The 15,916-nt window shown below is 34.2% G+C and overlaps 2 protein-coding genes across 5 annotated transcripts; one reads left to right on the top strand and one right to left on the bottom strand.

Annotated features, from left to right (window-relative positions):
• The first annotated feature begins 699 nt into the window (after positions 1–699).
• On the top strand, positions 700–5,076 carry LOC144567185 (subtilisin-like protease SBT3.5). 4 transcript variants are annotated; one of them, XM_078317252.1, is made up of 12 exons: positions 700–967; positions 1,080–1,174; positions 1,698–1,795; positions 1,878–2,033; positions 2,137–2,248; positions 2,518–2,743; positions 2,825–3,142; positions 3,233–3,330; positions 3,487–3,726; positions 3,823–3,937; positions 4,061–4,265; positions 4,351–5,076. In XM_078317252.1, the coding sequence occupies exons 1-12, from the start codon at positions 896–898 to the stop codon at positions 4,917–4,919; spliced, it is 2,304 nt and encodes a 767-aa protein (XP_078173378.1). In that variant the 5' UTR covers positions 700–895; the 3' UTR covers positions 4,920–5,076. The 4 variants fall into 4 exon arrangements, with proteins under 4 accessions (XP_078173378.1, XP_078173379.1, XP_078173380.1 ...); XM_078317253.1 differs by having other exon boundaries at positions 700–971; positions 1,090–1,174; XM_078317254.1 differs by lacking the exon at positions 1,878–2,033.
• A 1,222-nt stretch (positions 5,077–6,298) lies between these two features.
• On the bottom strand, positions 6,299–14,813 carry LOC144567679 (uncharacterized). Its single transcript, XM_078317843.1, has 10 exons — positions 14,751–14,813; positions 8,696–8,794; positions 8,496–8,561; positions 8,288–8,404; positions 8,121–8,195; positions 7,915–8,017; positions 7,771–7,818; positions 7,557–7,678; positions 7,026–7,043; positions 6,299–6,716 (listed from the first exon to the last, which is right to left on the bottom strand). Exons 1-10 carry the CDS (start codon positions 14,811–14,813, stop codon positions 6,630–6,632), a joined length of 798 nt encoding a protein of 265 aa, XP_078173969.1. The 3' UTR covers positions 6,299–6,629.
• Positions 14,814–15,916: the final 1,103 nt, after the last annotated feature.

Genomic DNA, 15,916 nt, shown 5'->3' with positions numbered 1-15,916 from the left:
AACAGGAAAATTTTCAGATTAGAAATCCCAAGAACTTGCTGAGTTATCATTTGGATGATGTTCCTTCAATTACTTCTTTTGCACATAACACACTTTAACTAAATCCCATCCTTCAAATTTGCCAGGAATTTCCATGAATTCCCAACAATCCCAAGATAACCTAATATAAAATTTCATTTTTTGCGCCTCAAAAAGTTGATGTCGCGTTGATCTATATTCTATATTGTGCACAATCCACATTCAATAGTTTCTTCCTCTGATTGCGCACTTCCAAATGTTGATTAGAAAATTTTATTAAATCAGAAAAGATGGAAGAGCCATTTACCAAAGTTTCCAACTCAAAGTCTCCACTCTCAAGTCAACTTCTAGCCCCTACCATCTCAAAAAGTCAAAACCCTTTTATTTAGCTCAAGAAAAGTTTTTTACTTTTTGAGATAAAGTGGTGGGTAAGCATTATAGGAAGCGTATCCTCTGCGGAGTTTTTCCGTGCGGAGCTGTGCGGATCTTTTAATCTGGTTTGTTCGTTTCGGATCGGACAGACTCAATTAAAAGTTCCGCAAATTTTGATTTTTTTTCAATTCGGACAAGATCTGATTTGGTCTGTCCGATCCGAAACAAACGGACCAGATTAAAAACTCCGCAGAGGATACGCTTCCAAACATTATATGGAACAACAAATAAAATTTGGTCTACTTTTTGGTGGTACCAAGAATAGTTAAACGAGTATGATCTCATTTTGTTCTTTGAACAAACAGTAACACGCTCCTGCTCTATGGCCCCACTAACCAACAATAGATAGTACAAGTGTACAACTGCTGGTTGGTTTCTTAACTACTTAATCATACACATCTCTATCCAATTTGAAGCTCCAAATCTCTTCTCTTTCTCTCGAGCAATGGCCGTGTATCTGCTTCTTCTGGCACACTTAGTTCTTATATTTGGGAGTACACATGGATCCAAATCCAATGTGAGTTATTTTTCATGTATCGGCTCTTTTAGCTTTCTGTTTTGATGCCTGGCCAAAAATTTGGGTTCTATAGATTGTAAAAGGAATTGGGTTTGTAAATTTGTTTTCTTAGGTATACATAGTGTATATGGGAGATAAGGAGCCAGATATTGAACCAGATCTTGTGCAAGAAACGCACCACAGTATCCTTGCCTCTGTACTTGGGAGGTCTCTCTCTTTCTCTCTCTCATCCCCCCTCCAAAACACACACGCACTCTTTTTTTCTTTTTCTTTTTTTTTTTGAAAAATTGGGAGCAGCTGCCAAAATATATTGAAATGAAAGGAAACGTAAACAAAAATACAAAAAAAGCCTAGATAGTCCAGCAGTACTGATCCTGTCTAAAATCGAACCCAATCGGACTGGTACCGTATCAGTACCACTGACAGGGAGCGGTACTGTACCAGAAAAGGCTGGTACCACACGCACTCTCTCTCTCTCTCTCTTATACACTGGTCGCTGTCAGGTTTAGTAGTATTACTATAGACACAGGTAATGGACCATCTAGAAGAATTAGATCTCATTTCAGTTTTTTTTTTCCTTAAATAATTCACTTATTAGGCTTTTTTTGTCTAATATAGTATCATTCTGTGACAGAGGTTAATTGAGCCAACAATATTGAAATAGGTTGATATTATACTGGTACCAGCTGATAAGTTTTGAAAATTAACCATGATTCATCTCCTTTTGTAGTTCAAAAGAGGCAAAAGGATCAATTATTTACAGCTACAAACACAGTTTCTCAGGCTTTGCAGCTGTGCTCTCTCCATTTCAGGCTGCCCTTCTGGCTGGTAGAAATACTAGCAATTTTGCACAATATACTTTCTTTTTCTGAAATAAATTCGTACTTAGGTTTTACAGTTTGTAACACAGATATTCCTGGAGTTGTAAGAGTGTTACCGAACCGGAACCTTAATTTGCATACCACCAGGAGTTGGGATTTCATGCATTTGAGTCCCTCAATTTCAGATGGACCTCTTTCAATTAACAACCCTGGTCAAAACTCAATTATCGGCATTTTAGATACTGGTAATTGCTTTACATAGTTTTTAAATTCTGATTAGGACTAAATAAATTAATTTTGGGATTTTATGATTCTTTTGGCCATAATTTTTTCTTTGTTCAATCAAAGGTATTTGGCCCGAATCGGAGAGCTTTAGAGATGATGGTATGGGTGAAATTCCGTCTAGATGGAAAGGAAAATGTGTTGAAGGAGAAAATTTCACTATGTCAAATTGCAATAGGTTACTTTCTTTCTTTGTTGTTTCTATCATGAATAACAATTGGCCATTGTTCATCAAATACTGTATGATTTGATGCTTTTTAGATTTTTTGTTGCTTTTTTTAACTTTATTTTTTTCATCTAGAGATAGAACAATTGAGTTAAAATTTCCTGAATTATCACTAGTTCACTACCTATCAATGTCCTCAGGGCCCTAGTTCAAATTTACAGCATCTGTTCACAAAAAAATATCATAAGGTAGTGAGTTAAAAGTATATCTTAGGTTCGCAGGAAAATCATTGGGGCAAAGTGGTACATAAAAGGCTATGAGGCTGAAAACGGCAAATTAAACAAAACCACCGCTATGGAGTTTCTCTCTTCTCGGGATGTGGCCGGTCATGGGACCCACACATCATCCACGGCAGCCGGATCTCCAGTCACCAGTGCCAGTTTTCTCAACCTTGCTTCTGGCATTGCTAGAGGCGGTGCCTCCGGGGCCCACCTAGCAGTCTACAAGGTGATTAATTGAAAAGTTAAATGCAATGAAAACAACTTAAAACCTAATTCTACCCCTAATTGTACCTTTTACGGCCCCAAGGTGTGTTGGTCAACTGGCGACTGCAGCTCAGCAGATATTTTGGCAGCCTTCGACGACGCGATCCATGATGGCGTGGATGTAATCTCAGTTTCTCTAGGTCAATCCCCGCCGCTCCCAGACTACGTAGATGATGCCTTGGCCGTCGGATCATTCCATGCAGCAGCAAAAGGAATTGTAGTGGTTTGCTCGGGAGGAAATTCAGGGCCTTTTCCAGAGACAATTATAAATGGTGCACCTTGGGTTGTAACGGTTGGAGCGAGTTCAATTGATAGGACATTTCTCTCACGAGTTGTTCTTGGAAATAACCTTTCTTTTGTGGTTAGTATATATATTAAAACTTAAAAGCTGAAAAAAATTAAATTAAACTTTGAGCTCACACATTTACTTATTTGATTTATAAAAATTCAGGGAGAGTCTTTGTTTACTGGAAAGTACCGCGATAAACTTTTAAAGATTGTTTATGCCGAAGATGTTGCAGCCTCTGATGCGTCAGAAGCTGATGCAAGGTAATTACACTTTTGTAGTTATTTGAATTGCATCTTTGTTGTCTCCTTTTAAAAATCATCTACAGATCTTCAAAGTTTACATGCAATTTGCTTTTTGGCCGTTAAGGACATGCTTTAAATTTACTCTTCTATTTATTTAAACTGATATTTCCACAGAAGTTGCAATACAGGTTCTCTAAATTCCACATTAGTAAGAGGAAATGTGGTGCTCTGTTTTCAAACAAGAACTCAAAGGATGGCCTCGGTTGCCGCTGACACTGTCAAAAGCTCTCATGGTGTTGGTGTAATATTCGCCCAATCTCTGACAAAAGATACCACATTTTCATTTGACATACCATGTGTGCAAGTTGACTTTGAGGCTGGAACTTCTATGTTATCTTACATTGGCACTACAAAGTATGATTATCTGAACGGCCTAAGAAATCCATTGATTAAAAAGTATTACTGATAACATTTTATTCTGATTATTCACCTCAGTTTTTCATCTTTCAGAAATCCAGTGGTCAAATTTACATCAATTAGAACAGTTGTTGGCAAACTGATGGCCCCTGAAGTTGCATATTTCTCCTCTCGAGGCCCCAGTTCTTTATCTCCATTTGTCTTAAAGGTTAAAATAATTGCAATCTAGATAGCATAAATTATATCAGCTATTTCTGCGATGTACCTTCAATATTTTTCTTTACAAAGTAAACAAATAAATAAGCATTTGATATTTGCGAATCAACTGCAGCCTGATGTTGTTGCTCCTGGTGTAAATATCCTGGCATCATGGTCTCCAGCCCTACCACTATCAACTTCTACTGGACCCGTCCATTTTAATATTGAGTCGGGCACTTCAATGGCATGCCCTCATGTATCAGCTATTGTGGCAATTCTTAAATCAGTACATCCTACCTGGAGTCCTGCTGCTCTAAAATCCGCACTGGTAACCACGGGTAAGATGTGCCGATACAGTAAAAACAAAATTATAAATATTATTTGTGTGAATTTGACTTTGTGATATATTAACTAAAATCACAGCTTATACAAAAGATGATTATGGATTTGACATCGTAGCTGAAGGGGCTCCATATAAACTAGCAAACCCATTCGACTATGGCGGGGGCCATGTTGACCCAAATAAAGCTGTGGATCCGGGTCTGATATTTGATTCAGGTCTACCTGATTACATAGATTTCCTATGCTTAATGGGATATAACAACTCGGCAGTAAGCTTAATGGCACGTCATCAAGCTAATTGTCAAAATTTTCATAAAAGCCCCCACAATCTTAACGTGCCATCTATATTGATTTCAAAGCTAAGAGACCGTATAGCAGTTGCAAGAACAGTTACAAATGTTGGTCCACCTACATCAATTTACAAATCACGCGTAGAAGCACCTCCTGGAGTTGAAGTATCAGTAAAACCAGAGATCTTAACTTTTAATTCAAGTGTAACAAAGTTGAAGTTTAAGGTTGTGTTTCGGCCCAAGTTGAAATTGCAAGGGAGGTATTTTTTTGGTAATTTGATTTGGGAGGATGGAATTCATTTTGTGAAGATTCCTTTGGCAGTTAGAATAGTGGTGGATGATTTCTATGTTGATGCATGAGTACTTTCTTTCTTTAGTATATATATATTTTTTTCTTTTAATTTAGATTGTAGCAAGTCTTTACAAAACCGCTTTTAGTGAAATGAAAGGGCAAGGGAAAGTTTAATCAAAGCTCCAGTTGATACTACATGCTAATATAAATGAGGTTGTTATTCAAGCTCTCTAATTGTTAATTGAGATGATTCGATGAAAATTTGGAACACTTTCAGTACTGACTGATAATAACTAGATTTATTTTTCAGATATTCAATAAAATAAATTCCCTGTCACAAATCAATTTGCAACAATAATCAGCCCACATCCCATCCAATAAAAATCTCCAATATTCCCATCTTGGAATACCATTTTACAATTTTAACTCCACAAAAGGAAAAAAAAAAAAAAAAAAAAATCGTGATTGCATTTTTGCATCAAGTATTGCTGGTCTTGGAATCGGGATCAGCATTCAACGAAGCCAAGCTCTTGTTATACTCCTCGAGCTCATCGTAATAGATATCCCATACGCACCTCACGCACCCGCTCCCGCAACAGTCGCCGGGAAGTGGCTTTTCCGGCGGCTCCAACGCCTTCTTCGAAACCTCAGGTTTGGTTTCCTTGTCTGATTTCTTGATCTCGATGCTTCCTTCTTTGTTGAGCGATGCCATGGGAGAGAGGGACGAGAGCTGGTGGTCTAAGCGGAGAGAGAAGGCGGGGCTCGGGATTTTGATCGGAGCCAATGTACGGATGGCGGTAAGTAGCATATGTCGTTAAATTTTTTTTTTTTTTTGGATTTTTGAGGAAAATCTGAAATTTTGAATGGCGTGCAGCGTGCTGGTGTAGAGAGAAGGTCGCAATTGGCAACAAGGCTTTGGATGATTTCGTCCAATAATGACGTGACACGTGGTATAATCTAAGAAGTACGGCTCTTTTGACGCGTTTTCTTTTTGTGGGCTTGTGGGCTGTGGCCATATTCGAGAGTGAGCTATGATACTATGTAAAGCACACATTGATCCATGTTATGAATCCGAATTTTTATTTTTAAAATCTAAACTGTTTATTTCTTTATAATTACGTATTTGGAGAATGAATATTACATTTTTTTTTAGAAAATTTACCAATTCTTTTTTAGATATCTAGAAAATAATTTAATATAGAGATTTTGGGCCATCTAAAATTAATGATTTTCTATCTACTTTAAAAAATAATTAAATGGTATAAAAAAATGTAAATATGACCTTCAAATACATGACAATCATGTTAAACAATTTAAATTGACTGTTTGTACCTTATAAATAAAATACGGATCTATACTACGGCTGATGTGCGCTAGCATAGCATAGTATCGTAGCCTCACTCCATATTAAATTGTCTAATGTTGCCACGTAGTCAAAATATGTTGCTAGTCACCTTTGCAATAAAAAACTTACTATTAAATCTACAATATACACATACGGTTAGTTCCATGCATGAGTGTTATTTTTGGACCAACAATTGAACATGCACAGGTGCCAATCTTTGCCACAAAAAATGATACAAACTGAAATTTTCAAACAAAAAAGGTGAAAAAAATTTCAACCGTCCTTGTGACATGGGCAAAGTTGAACCATATACAATTGTAAAATGTGAGTCAATTCAATGACATCAATTTCCTCTTTACTCTTTCCTCTTTACTCGTAACATTGACCTCAGAGAATGGCGTACAAAAAGAAACAACACTAGAGAATCAAATCATCATTGTGTGGGTCCGCCTTGAAGTGCTTGAACAATTTCTTCTGTTCTTGACTGGATGCCTTTTAGGTACTCCACAAGAACACGCTGAGGGGTGCAAACGGATCGCATAGTGGTACAACCATATCCGTATCCGTTTTTATTTTCCAGATACAGATACGAATTGGATATTAATCAGATACGGATATCCGCTTTTTATAATAGTGAATAACATAATTTTTTTCATAATTTATATTAAATTATATAATATATATCTACTATTTGGATACGGATAATTAAAATTCAAAATCATATCCATATCCGTATCCGCACGGATATTCGGATATCGGATATCCATATTAAATTTTCGGATACGGAGTCGGATACGGTCGGATAATATCCAATCCGTTTGCACCCCTACTCGTAGGACCCACCTTCCTGTCAACAGTGACAATTTCTTTAGGCTCATTTTTTAAAAGGGCATAGTTCCTTTAACAAGATGCCAACTCTAAATTTTTCCAATTTAATATGGTTCTTTTGCAACTTCAATCAATAATTCTATCTTAGTTGTTAAAGATAACTGGTACATCTTTATGTAAGCAACCAGGAAGGAACATTGTTTGAGATGGTTCCAAATAGTGCCATTTGTTACAACAATTTTGCACCTAATTCAAAATGTCATTTTCCTAAGCACAGAGTGTAAGAAACAAAGACAGGAGGATTACGACCTTGGACTACAAATTTGAAAGGGAATTGGTTCAGTTCATATGAAAAAAGGGATGGCAAGTTAGTAATTTTCTGCTACACAGAAAGCTATGATTTAGCGATTGGGAGGTGATTAAATTTGTGGGCAATTAATTTGCAAATTGAGTGAACAATGGATCAGATTTGCAAAGATATTTTTTATCATAAGAGCTAAAAGAAGGTTATTCCTAATCAGTAAATCTTAACTGTTGGAATTAAGATTCTCTCAATTCTTTTTTTAATGGCAGCATACAAATCTTCAGGTTTGATTTCTCCTTTTCCAATTGTCAACCCATCAATCAGTAATTTGTTCCAGTTACTCTCAGGAGCTGCATTTACATTAACAAACATAAAGGATGATCTTAAAAAAATCTTTCATGCAAGCTAAAAGATGTCAAAGACTAACACTTGGTAGTCTTACCTTCAATTATAGATTCATGGAACTTCTCTCTCGGAATAACTTCTCCACCTGAAATAATTGGAGAATTTAAAGATTGTGACACTAAAATTGAACTTCAAACTAGAAAAAAAAATGCTACAATTTGAAAAAAAAAAATTAAAGCACCTTTATAAGCATAGCTACGCTTCCTTAGAACCTTGGAAGCGTATAATTGCAACACTTTTTGTAGCATTGCTTGTAGCCCAGGCTTATCTCCATCTTCTTTCGCCTAAATTACTCAATTTTGTAGTGACTGTCAAAATTCATTTTCTATGTGGTTTTTCAAGTTTTAATGGTGTCAATTCCTTTGATACATTTTGAAGAATACTAACATGTCGTAACTGTGCATTAACCTCGGACGGAAAACCTTCATCAATGTGTCCTTCTTGCTCTCTTGTTGATAGTTCCTATGAGAAAACAGATGAAGAAATAAATTATCACCACCAAACTAAAACAAAGATCTTTTTTGAAAAAAATAAAAAATAAACATTGGACTTACCTTTTCCATTAACTTGAGCACCTCAGGGTCTCTAGGGGGCCATGAAATCTCTTTATGCTCATCCATAACAGGGTTCAAAATTGCTTTTAAGACATCAGTTGATGCCTCTATTTTTTCCTAGAAAAAGATAAGATGTGTAGATATCAAACAACTAATGTAACAACAACAAATAAGATAATCAATGAAAAAATTGCATAAAAATTCATACTTCTGTCTTGTGAACAAGGCGGTCAACAATGCTCATAACACAGGCAGCTAATTCTTCATAATCTTTCTATACAATCAGCAAATATTATCAATCCATAAAAGTGCCTGTTGCATCGCATTTTAAATCAAACCAACAAAAGAAATTTAACAATGAAACAAAAATAAAATTAACAAACTAAAACATATAAATTGGAACTGTACTTTATCATCTTCTGATTCGCGTGTGTTAGTTCGAGTCGCAAGTCGAATCCAGAATCCTGTGTCTAATGAAAGAACATTTTCAACCACAACTTGCTCGAGCTACTTAAGCAAAGACAAAATGTTTTAATTAATCCCCAATCTAATTAATCAGGAACAACTACTGCTAACACATCAATTAATCACCGATCAGTTTTAACCCAAAATTACTGCTGGCTTTCACCTCAGCACCATGCCAGCCAAGAAAAAGATAAATGCTAATCAATTAAGCCGATCAACTATACAATTGATCCTCAATCAACTGTCGATTTTTCCACCAATTTAAACAATTTAACCTCAGTTTACCCCAACCGGGAGATCCAGTAATTTGATATGTTCAAAACCTACTCAAACGGGCTGCTCGAAACTGTCCAAATGGGCTTCTCAAATGGGCCGCTAAATGAACATAACCAAACTTTGTACAGGTCATGTTCAGATTTAATACAATGATAAAAATTATATTGAACCTGAACTGAACATTGAGCCCGTTCGTATTATAACTCGTCTGAACTTTGTTCAGCCCAGTTTGTCCATGGACAACCCTGTCCAATTAACAACCCTAGTTGGAGATGGTGCACGTGTACCGTGGTCTTCTCGTCTGGGCCTGATTAAGGCCTTTTACAACAAAACCCTACAGGAATTTTGAAGCCCATGGGTCATTAGGCCTGAAACTGGGGAAAAGTTTGAACACATGACAAACTAAAACTGCAAAATGAAAATCGTGGATGTCTCCATATTCTATCTTTTCCAGATTTCATCGAATTTAATCTTCTAGATTTTATATGATAACAATTGCCCATCGTAACGTGTAACGGGTTTGAAGGAGAAAATATAAAAACTTTAGGGCCTGTTCGGCAGGACTTATTCCTATAGGATTTAACAGGATTTTGGGCAATTCTCATTTTATTTTCCAAAGACCGTTCGGAATGCCAAAATAATTCCAATGGGTTCTCATATTCTCTTCCCAAAAATGTCCCCAACAAGTCAAAAGCAAGAGAAAACTAAAATTAGGTAGAAGTGAATTAATTTGTTCCCACCACTCTCTCTCTTCCCTCTTTGCCCCCGCGTGGATGGATTTGTATTTTTTATGTTTTATCTTCTCTCTCCACATATGCTTCATGCACATGCATGAAATGTTATATATAAACAACTCCCTCTTTGTGTAATTTCTATTGTGGGACTAATCAAAATTCAGATCAAGAATTTTCTTTTAATTTTTGTTTTAGTTTAGTTAGACTTACAGTTTTTTCACTATAATAATTAATAAATTATTTGGTTATAAAATACAATAAGTAATCATGATGCGAGATTTATATATTTTTTTTATTTAGTGACAAATTTCCATCAAAGATCTTAAAAATTTATTTGTCGATAGTCCTAAATTTATTTTATTTACAATGAAGCTCAATTACTAAATACTTACCAATGATTTTATTATTATTTTTATGATAAAAAATATAAATCATATTAATTAATCTAGTAATTACAAACAAATCAGATTTAAAGATAATACTAGAAACTTCTATCTTTTCAGTATCATTAAATATAAATATGTAGCTACAAATTCAATTGTAATTACATAATTTAAATGTTTGTTTTTCTGTAATTGTTTGTAAATGTTTTTAATTACATATTTTAAATGTTTGTTTGTTTTCTAATTTTTCTAATTATATATTTTAAATGTTTTAATAGTTTATTTTTTTGTAAATGTTTTTAATAACATATTTTAAATATTTCTTTCTAAGTGAAGGGCTTTTTTCTTAAAAATCATATACAACATCTCTAGCATAGTTGTCAATAAAATTTGTTTATTTGATTGTTACATTTGTATCGTATATGATCCGATGAGTAAAGATAAAAATTAAATTTTCATGAGATTTGTATAATTTTATCATATTGTATAATACTTATTTTTTGATAATATTTCGGAGTAAATGTGGGGGATTTTGCAAATGTAAGGACTTAAGATGTTAAGTTTTTAGAATAATTATTTTAGTATCCGTGCTACAGTACTCACACTACATTGCTCGTGCCACAGTACTCGCACTTAGAGAAATAATGTATTATGGTCTCCACTAATTACACAGTCTCAACTAATTATTATTCTAAAATCCTGGCAGCAGCATTTCTCTATGATCCTCACTAATTATATAGTTCCTTTTACAATCCTCGCACTCGTTCTCGCGTCAATCTTTCTCTAACAAAAATAGTTGACTTCATAGGAATAAATACTTCAATGCATTGATATAAATACTTTCAGTGCTTAGATATTAATACTTTCAGTGTTATATGTAAAAATACTTGGATATATATACATTCATAGTTATAAAATACTTAGAAGATAAGATATTAACACTTAAAAAAAATTAATACTTTGATGCATGACTTGTTATAATTATCCCTTTTTGAGTTTCCTAATCATCCCCGCGTCAGCCTTCCTCTAACAAAAATAGTTGACCTCATACGTATCAATACTTCAGTGTATAAGTATAAATAATTTCAATACTTAGATATTAATACTTTTAGTGTCATATGTAAAAAATATTTACAAGTATAGGTATAAATACTTGTACGGCGAGGTATAAATACTTGCATGACGAGTCTGAAAGTACGTCATCATGGATCTCATTTGAAAGGAAAAATTGCGTAGGTATTAATAATATGGAAAAAATATTAAAATTGTGGAGATTTTGCAGTCCATGTAGGAAGTTATCTTTCTGCATTTAATTTTTGGTGGTCCCCCCTGCGGGAACTATTATTTTTGCGCTACAGTACCCGCACGATTTAGTCTTAATTCACCTCATAACTATAAATACTTCCGCACATAGATATAAATATTTCCATGCATAAATATTAATATTTTAGGAAAAAAATTCGAATTGTGGAACTTTTGCGATCCCCAGAAAAAGTTATTTTTCCACATTTAATTTTTGATGCCCCCTGCGAGTATAGTGTAAGTACTATAGTGCAGGTACTGTTACCAGCTTCCAAGTTTTTAATGAATAACATTAAGTTTCGAATAAATAAATTAGACGTGAAATTATTTATAGCAAAACTCACGAAAGACTCCGAATCCTCCGTCCCCCTGGATGCAAGAATTTTCTGCCCCCTCAGTCACTGCGTGTGGAACCGATCACTTTTAATTTTTAAACTGAGGATTCACCTCGAACCCACACGCAATGACTATGGAAGCTGACGATTCGGTTCCCGAAACGAAATTATTTTCCAGCACCGTTGCAGACACAAAATAAAGATGAGTAATCTATTCGTCAGAAAGTTGAAAATTGGAACAAAAAGTACTAGTGTAGTTTAACTTATTGCAGTACTGGTGGTTGGAAATCGAAACAAATACGATGCACTTTCTCGCTTTCTGCCAAACGAAGTTTTCAAAACAAAAAATAAGGTTAAAACAAAAGAACTTACAGGCTACAGAAAAAGGAAATCGGGAAAGGGAGAGGGAGCCAAGGGCCCAAGGTGACGGCGTGACGCATAATCACCTGTAGAGAGCGACTGTGTACGGTTTGTCTCCAATGCCATCTCTGCAATCTATTCTAAAATTGTAGAAAAGTGTAATCAGTATGTTGGATTTTTCATCTAATAAACAGGCTCAGCAAACAAACAAAACACCAAAAAACACGACGTTGTACCAATAAATGCAATCCAAATAAAACGAAGAAAGTGTCATTTGTGCGGCACCAACAATATTGTCGCGAGTCAGAAACGGTCGCGGGTACCCGCTTTCTTACACGCGAGCAAATCATTTTTCCGTATCAGATAACTTGCCCAAGAGTTTCGTGTTGGATTTCTTGCGCAGGGAAAATATAGAATAGGCTTGTGCTCTCTTAATGCCTGCGTTATTGTTTCCGTGAAAAAAAAAAATTCAATTCAACTGAATTTTTTTCTGACGAAAACAGTATTTTTCAGTTCAATTCTTGTGCCCATGCACATTCTCAATTGGAGGCCGAATATGCCCTTATAATTTAACTGGGAATCTTGAATTATTAAATAATAATGGATTTAATTTAATTATGGAATTTGTATAATTAATTAAAAAGTTGGTCCTTTTCATAAGTTTATCAAAGATTTAGATAGTGTTCATAGCGATCTTCGCTGTATATAATACATGTATAGCGTTTTAAGAAAAAAATTATCATGGTGCTATCAATTTTTCAATTATTTAATATCTCGGACAATAATATCAAAATAGTCTAATTTTGAAATGCTTTTTATGGAATTACTTTATAAAAACTAACTAAATCTGACATGCTATGGTCAAGAAAATACACAAGGATATTAGCAATTTCAACTAAAACATTAGTTGAAGTCGTAGATGAGTAAGTTCAACCCAATAGAAGATAAAGAGGAGATAACTCATATCAAACATATAAAATTTGTAATAAATAAAGCTTCTCTACAGTTTGATTTTAGGTTGTTATGTAGATGTTTTTTTCTCTAAAAATTCTATCTAAACATTAATGCTACGGCCAACTACTTTTTATATTGTCAAAACATACTCAGTGACTTCCAGAGACTCGAAAGACATGACTAGAAATAACAATGCACAACTTGAACAATATAAAACATACTCTCCTTTGACTCCGTTAAAAACACACACCTAATTATTATTATTATTTTTAAAGAAGCAAAAAGTCCATTCCATTGCTGAAATTGAGTTAAATACAAACCATACTGTTGTTCTTAAGTGGCTAGTAACCTAGACCACCTATCAAATTTTTTTTTTTTTTTTGCTTCAAGACCACCTATCAAATGCAAAAGCAAGAAACGATATCAATTCAGACAACACCAAAAGTATAACAGACGCCAAGTTTCAAAGGTATTTAAAATTTGCTAATACTAAGCCACTTAGTAAAGAGCTGAGACTACTTAAACTACTAGAGCAAAACAAATTCTTGGTCTTCATCAGCTAACTATGAAATCTCTACATCTGGCTCTGCCCCTGTGGGCTGGTACACCACCATAGGGAGTGGCATGTATTGACCACACACCCAATTATTGTCATGTATAGATGTGTGTATTTTTTAATGGCTTCATAGATAACCAATTATTTTTAAATTGAAGAAAAACTATACGCAACCTATCAGGTAATTAATTCGCTAATTCGTCATAAGTTTGTTATCCTGTTTAAATCATTAATATTTGCCTAATTTATATGTTATGTTATATATTATGAGCAAAGGGAACGATATTAGGAGTACGTGAAAACGGAGTAAATAGTGGTAAAATCATATTCATATTTTTTTTGTTTGCCGGATACAAATACGAAGCAGATATTAAATGAATCTGAATATGAATACGGATCGGAGCGGATATTTATTAAAATAATATAAATAATTTTTAAAAAAATACTAAAGTTCATAATATTTATCTAATTATAATGGTCAATAACATAGTATTTTCATAATATACATTAAAATATATGTTATATATATATTATTCGGATATAAATAATTGAAAAGTAAAATTATATCAGTATTTATATCCACAAAAATATCGAATATCCACATCTATTTTTTTAAATATGGATTGGATATTATTCATACCGTTTTTACCCATGGATAATATGGATGTTATGTATTTTATATATTAATTCAGTATGGATGTTCTCAAAACGATAGCCTATGTCTATTCTTTACGGGTGCGTTTGGATTGTTAAGGGCCTGTTCGGCTGCTCACAAAATATTGTTCACGTGGGAAAAATAAAATTCACTCAGACTGAATTTTTTTCCCCACGTGAACAATAAATTTCAATTCAAAAATTTCTTATTCCTATTCTCATTCTCATTCCCACTGTGCAACCGAACAGGTCCTAAAAATAGCATGGAATTGGCACTTTTCTTGGTTTAGTGACTATTTTTCTCTACTATTCTACGTTTGTATCCCCTAAGAATAGAACTATTCCTAAGATTAGCAATGTCTAATGTTCTTTCTAACCCACCCAATAGTGCTAACTCCAAATTCATACTATTTTTGCTAATTTTAGAGTTGCATCCAAACTAACCTGTACATACCTATTATAAGTACTGGTGTCACAGAAAGGAAAATGTTTCCCTTCACATCCCATTAATAGCAATCCTCATCATCACTAGCTTTCCCATCCATGGAAAACTACGACCTTCCATTTCAAAAGTTAAAAAGGTTGAATATTATAGAAATTTTTGATCTCACTGCCTCCTTACCTTTTTTGTTGTAGAAGTACAACCCTCAATCCTTTTTCATAGGAATTTTTTTATAAACCATAATTAGAGAAAAAAAAAAATTTACCAAACCAACACAATTACTTTTTTTTTTTTCACACAAACTATAAGGACCGAATATGGTACCTGATTTTCAAATTTTCATACCGAGCATCATTTCCGGTGGAGTTGGTTTTTAAAAAAAAATTATAATCATGTTGATTTTTAAATTTTCAAGATTTAGTGATGCTTTTTAAAAAATATAAAAAATCCCCACATTCACCCCATTATTTACTTCTTCCTGCACGATATGGTGATGGGTTCTTCGACATATTTTGATGTCTACTTATAGATATGTTTCAATCACTTCTATTTTATTTATTCGATGTGTTCTTGTTTCTCTAGATTAGAAAGAATATTTCATGCCTTTTTTTGGTCAGCTTCCATGTTATGTAAAACTCAAGACTGGTATTTTCTGTGAGAACAGCTACCCCATACGCAGCCCAGCACAGCTAGACAAAAGAGACGTGCGTGTAATTAATGTGGTGCAAATGCATAGCATGGCACCAAATAGTTCACCTGCTAAACTACCAGACACTATAAGTTGGAACATAAAAATCAACTTCAGAATTTATGGTTTACCTTTTAGAATGTCCCGTAGTCTTTAAGTGTATCTACACATGTAACATGCATGCTTTTTAGACAAGAACGTCCGTGTATTAATATTGTTCCCAAGAAATACAGTAAGACAATACATATGTGGTTTAGTTGTTTCTGAATTTCTCATTACGAGTCTTTTACTCTCTTCTTCCTCTACCTAAGTAGATATTTCAACACAATCTTTCTAGACACCCTACATCTAATAAATGACATCTAATACTCTCTTTGACCTGCTAAACTTTATTAGTAAGAATTTCTTACTTACCAAAACAAGCTTAATTAATTAGAAGTTCTCTCTCACTAAAAAAAAAGGCATAGAAGACCACAACCA

Source organism: Carex rostrata, chromosome 16 (assembly GCF_964058835.1).
Source record: "Carex rostrata chromosome 16, lpCarRost1.2, whole genome shotgun sequence".
NCBI lineage: Eukaryota > Viridiplantae > Streptophyta > Magnoliopsida > Poales > Cyperaceae > Carex > Carex rostrata.
Note: the sequence above shows the minus strand (reverse complement) of the source record. Positions and strands in the feature narration are given on the sequence as shown.

What these genes read in the sequence shown, in the direction of transcription:
- LOC144567679 (XM_078317843.1), bottom strand. Translation starts at nt 14,813, where the DNA reads ATGGGATGTGAAGGGAAACATTTTCCTTTCTGTGACACCAGTACTTAT. An exon ending in CTTATAATAGGTATGTACAG is followed by an intron (nt 8,795 to 14,750) that starts GTTAGTTTGGAT and finishes TTGCTTAAGTAG; the next exon opens with CTCGAGCAAGTTGTGGTTGA. An exon ending in GCGAATCAGAAGATGATAAA is followed by an intron (nt 8,562 to 8,695) that starts GTACAGTTCCAA and finishes CTGATTGTATAG; the next exon opens with AAAGATTATGAAGAATTAGC.
- LOC144567185 (XM_078317252.1), top strand. Translation starts at nt 896, where the DNA reads ATGGCCGTGTATCTGCTTCTTCTGGCACACTTAGTTCTTATATTTGGG. An exon ending in ACTATGTCAAATTGCAATAG is followed by an intron (nt 2,249 to 2,517) that starts GTTACTTTCTTT and finishes TTAGGTTCGCAG; the next exon opens with GAAAATCATTGGGGCAAAGT. An exon ending in GCGTCAGAAGCTGATGCAAG is followed by an intron (nt 3,331 to 3,486) that starts GTAATTACACTT and finishes ATATTTCCACAG; the next exon opens with AAGTTGCAATACAGGTTCTC.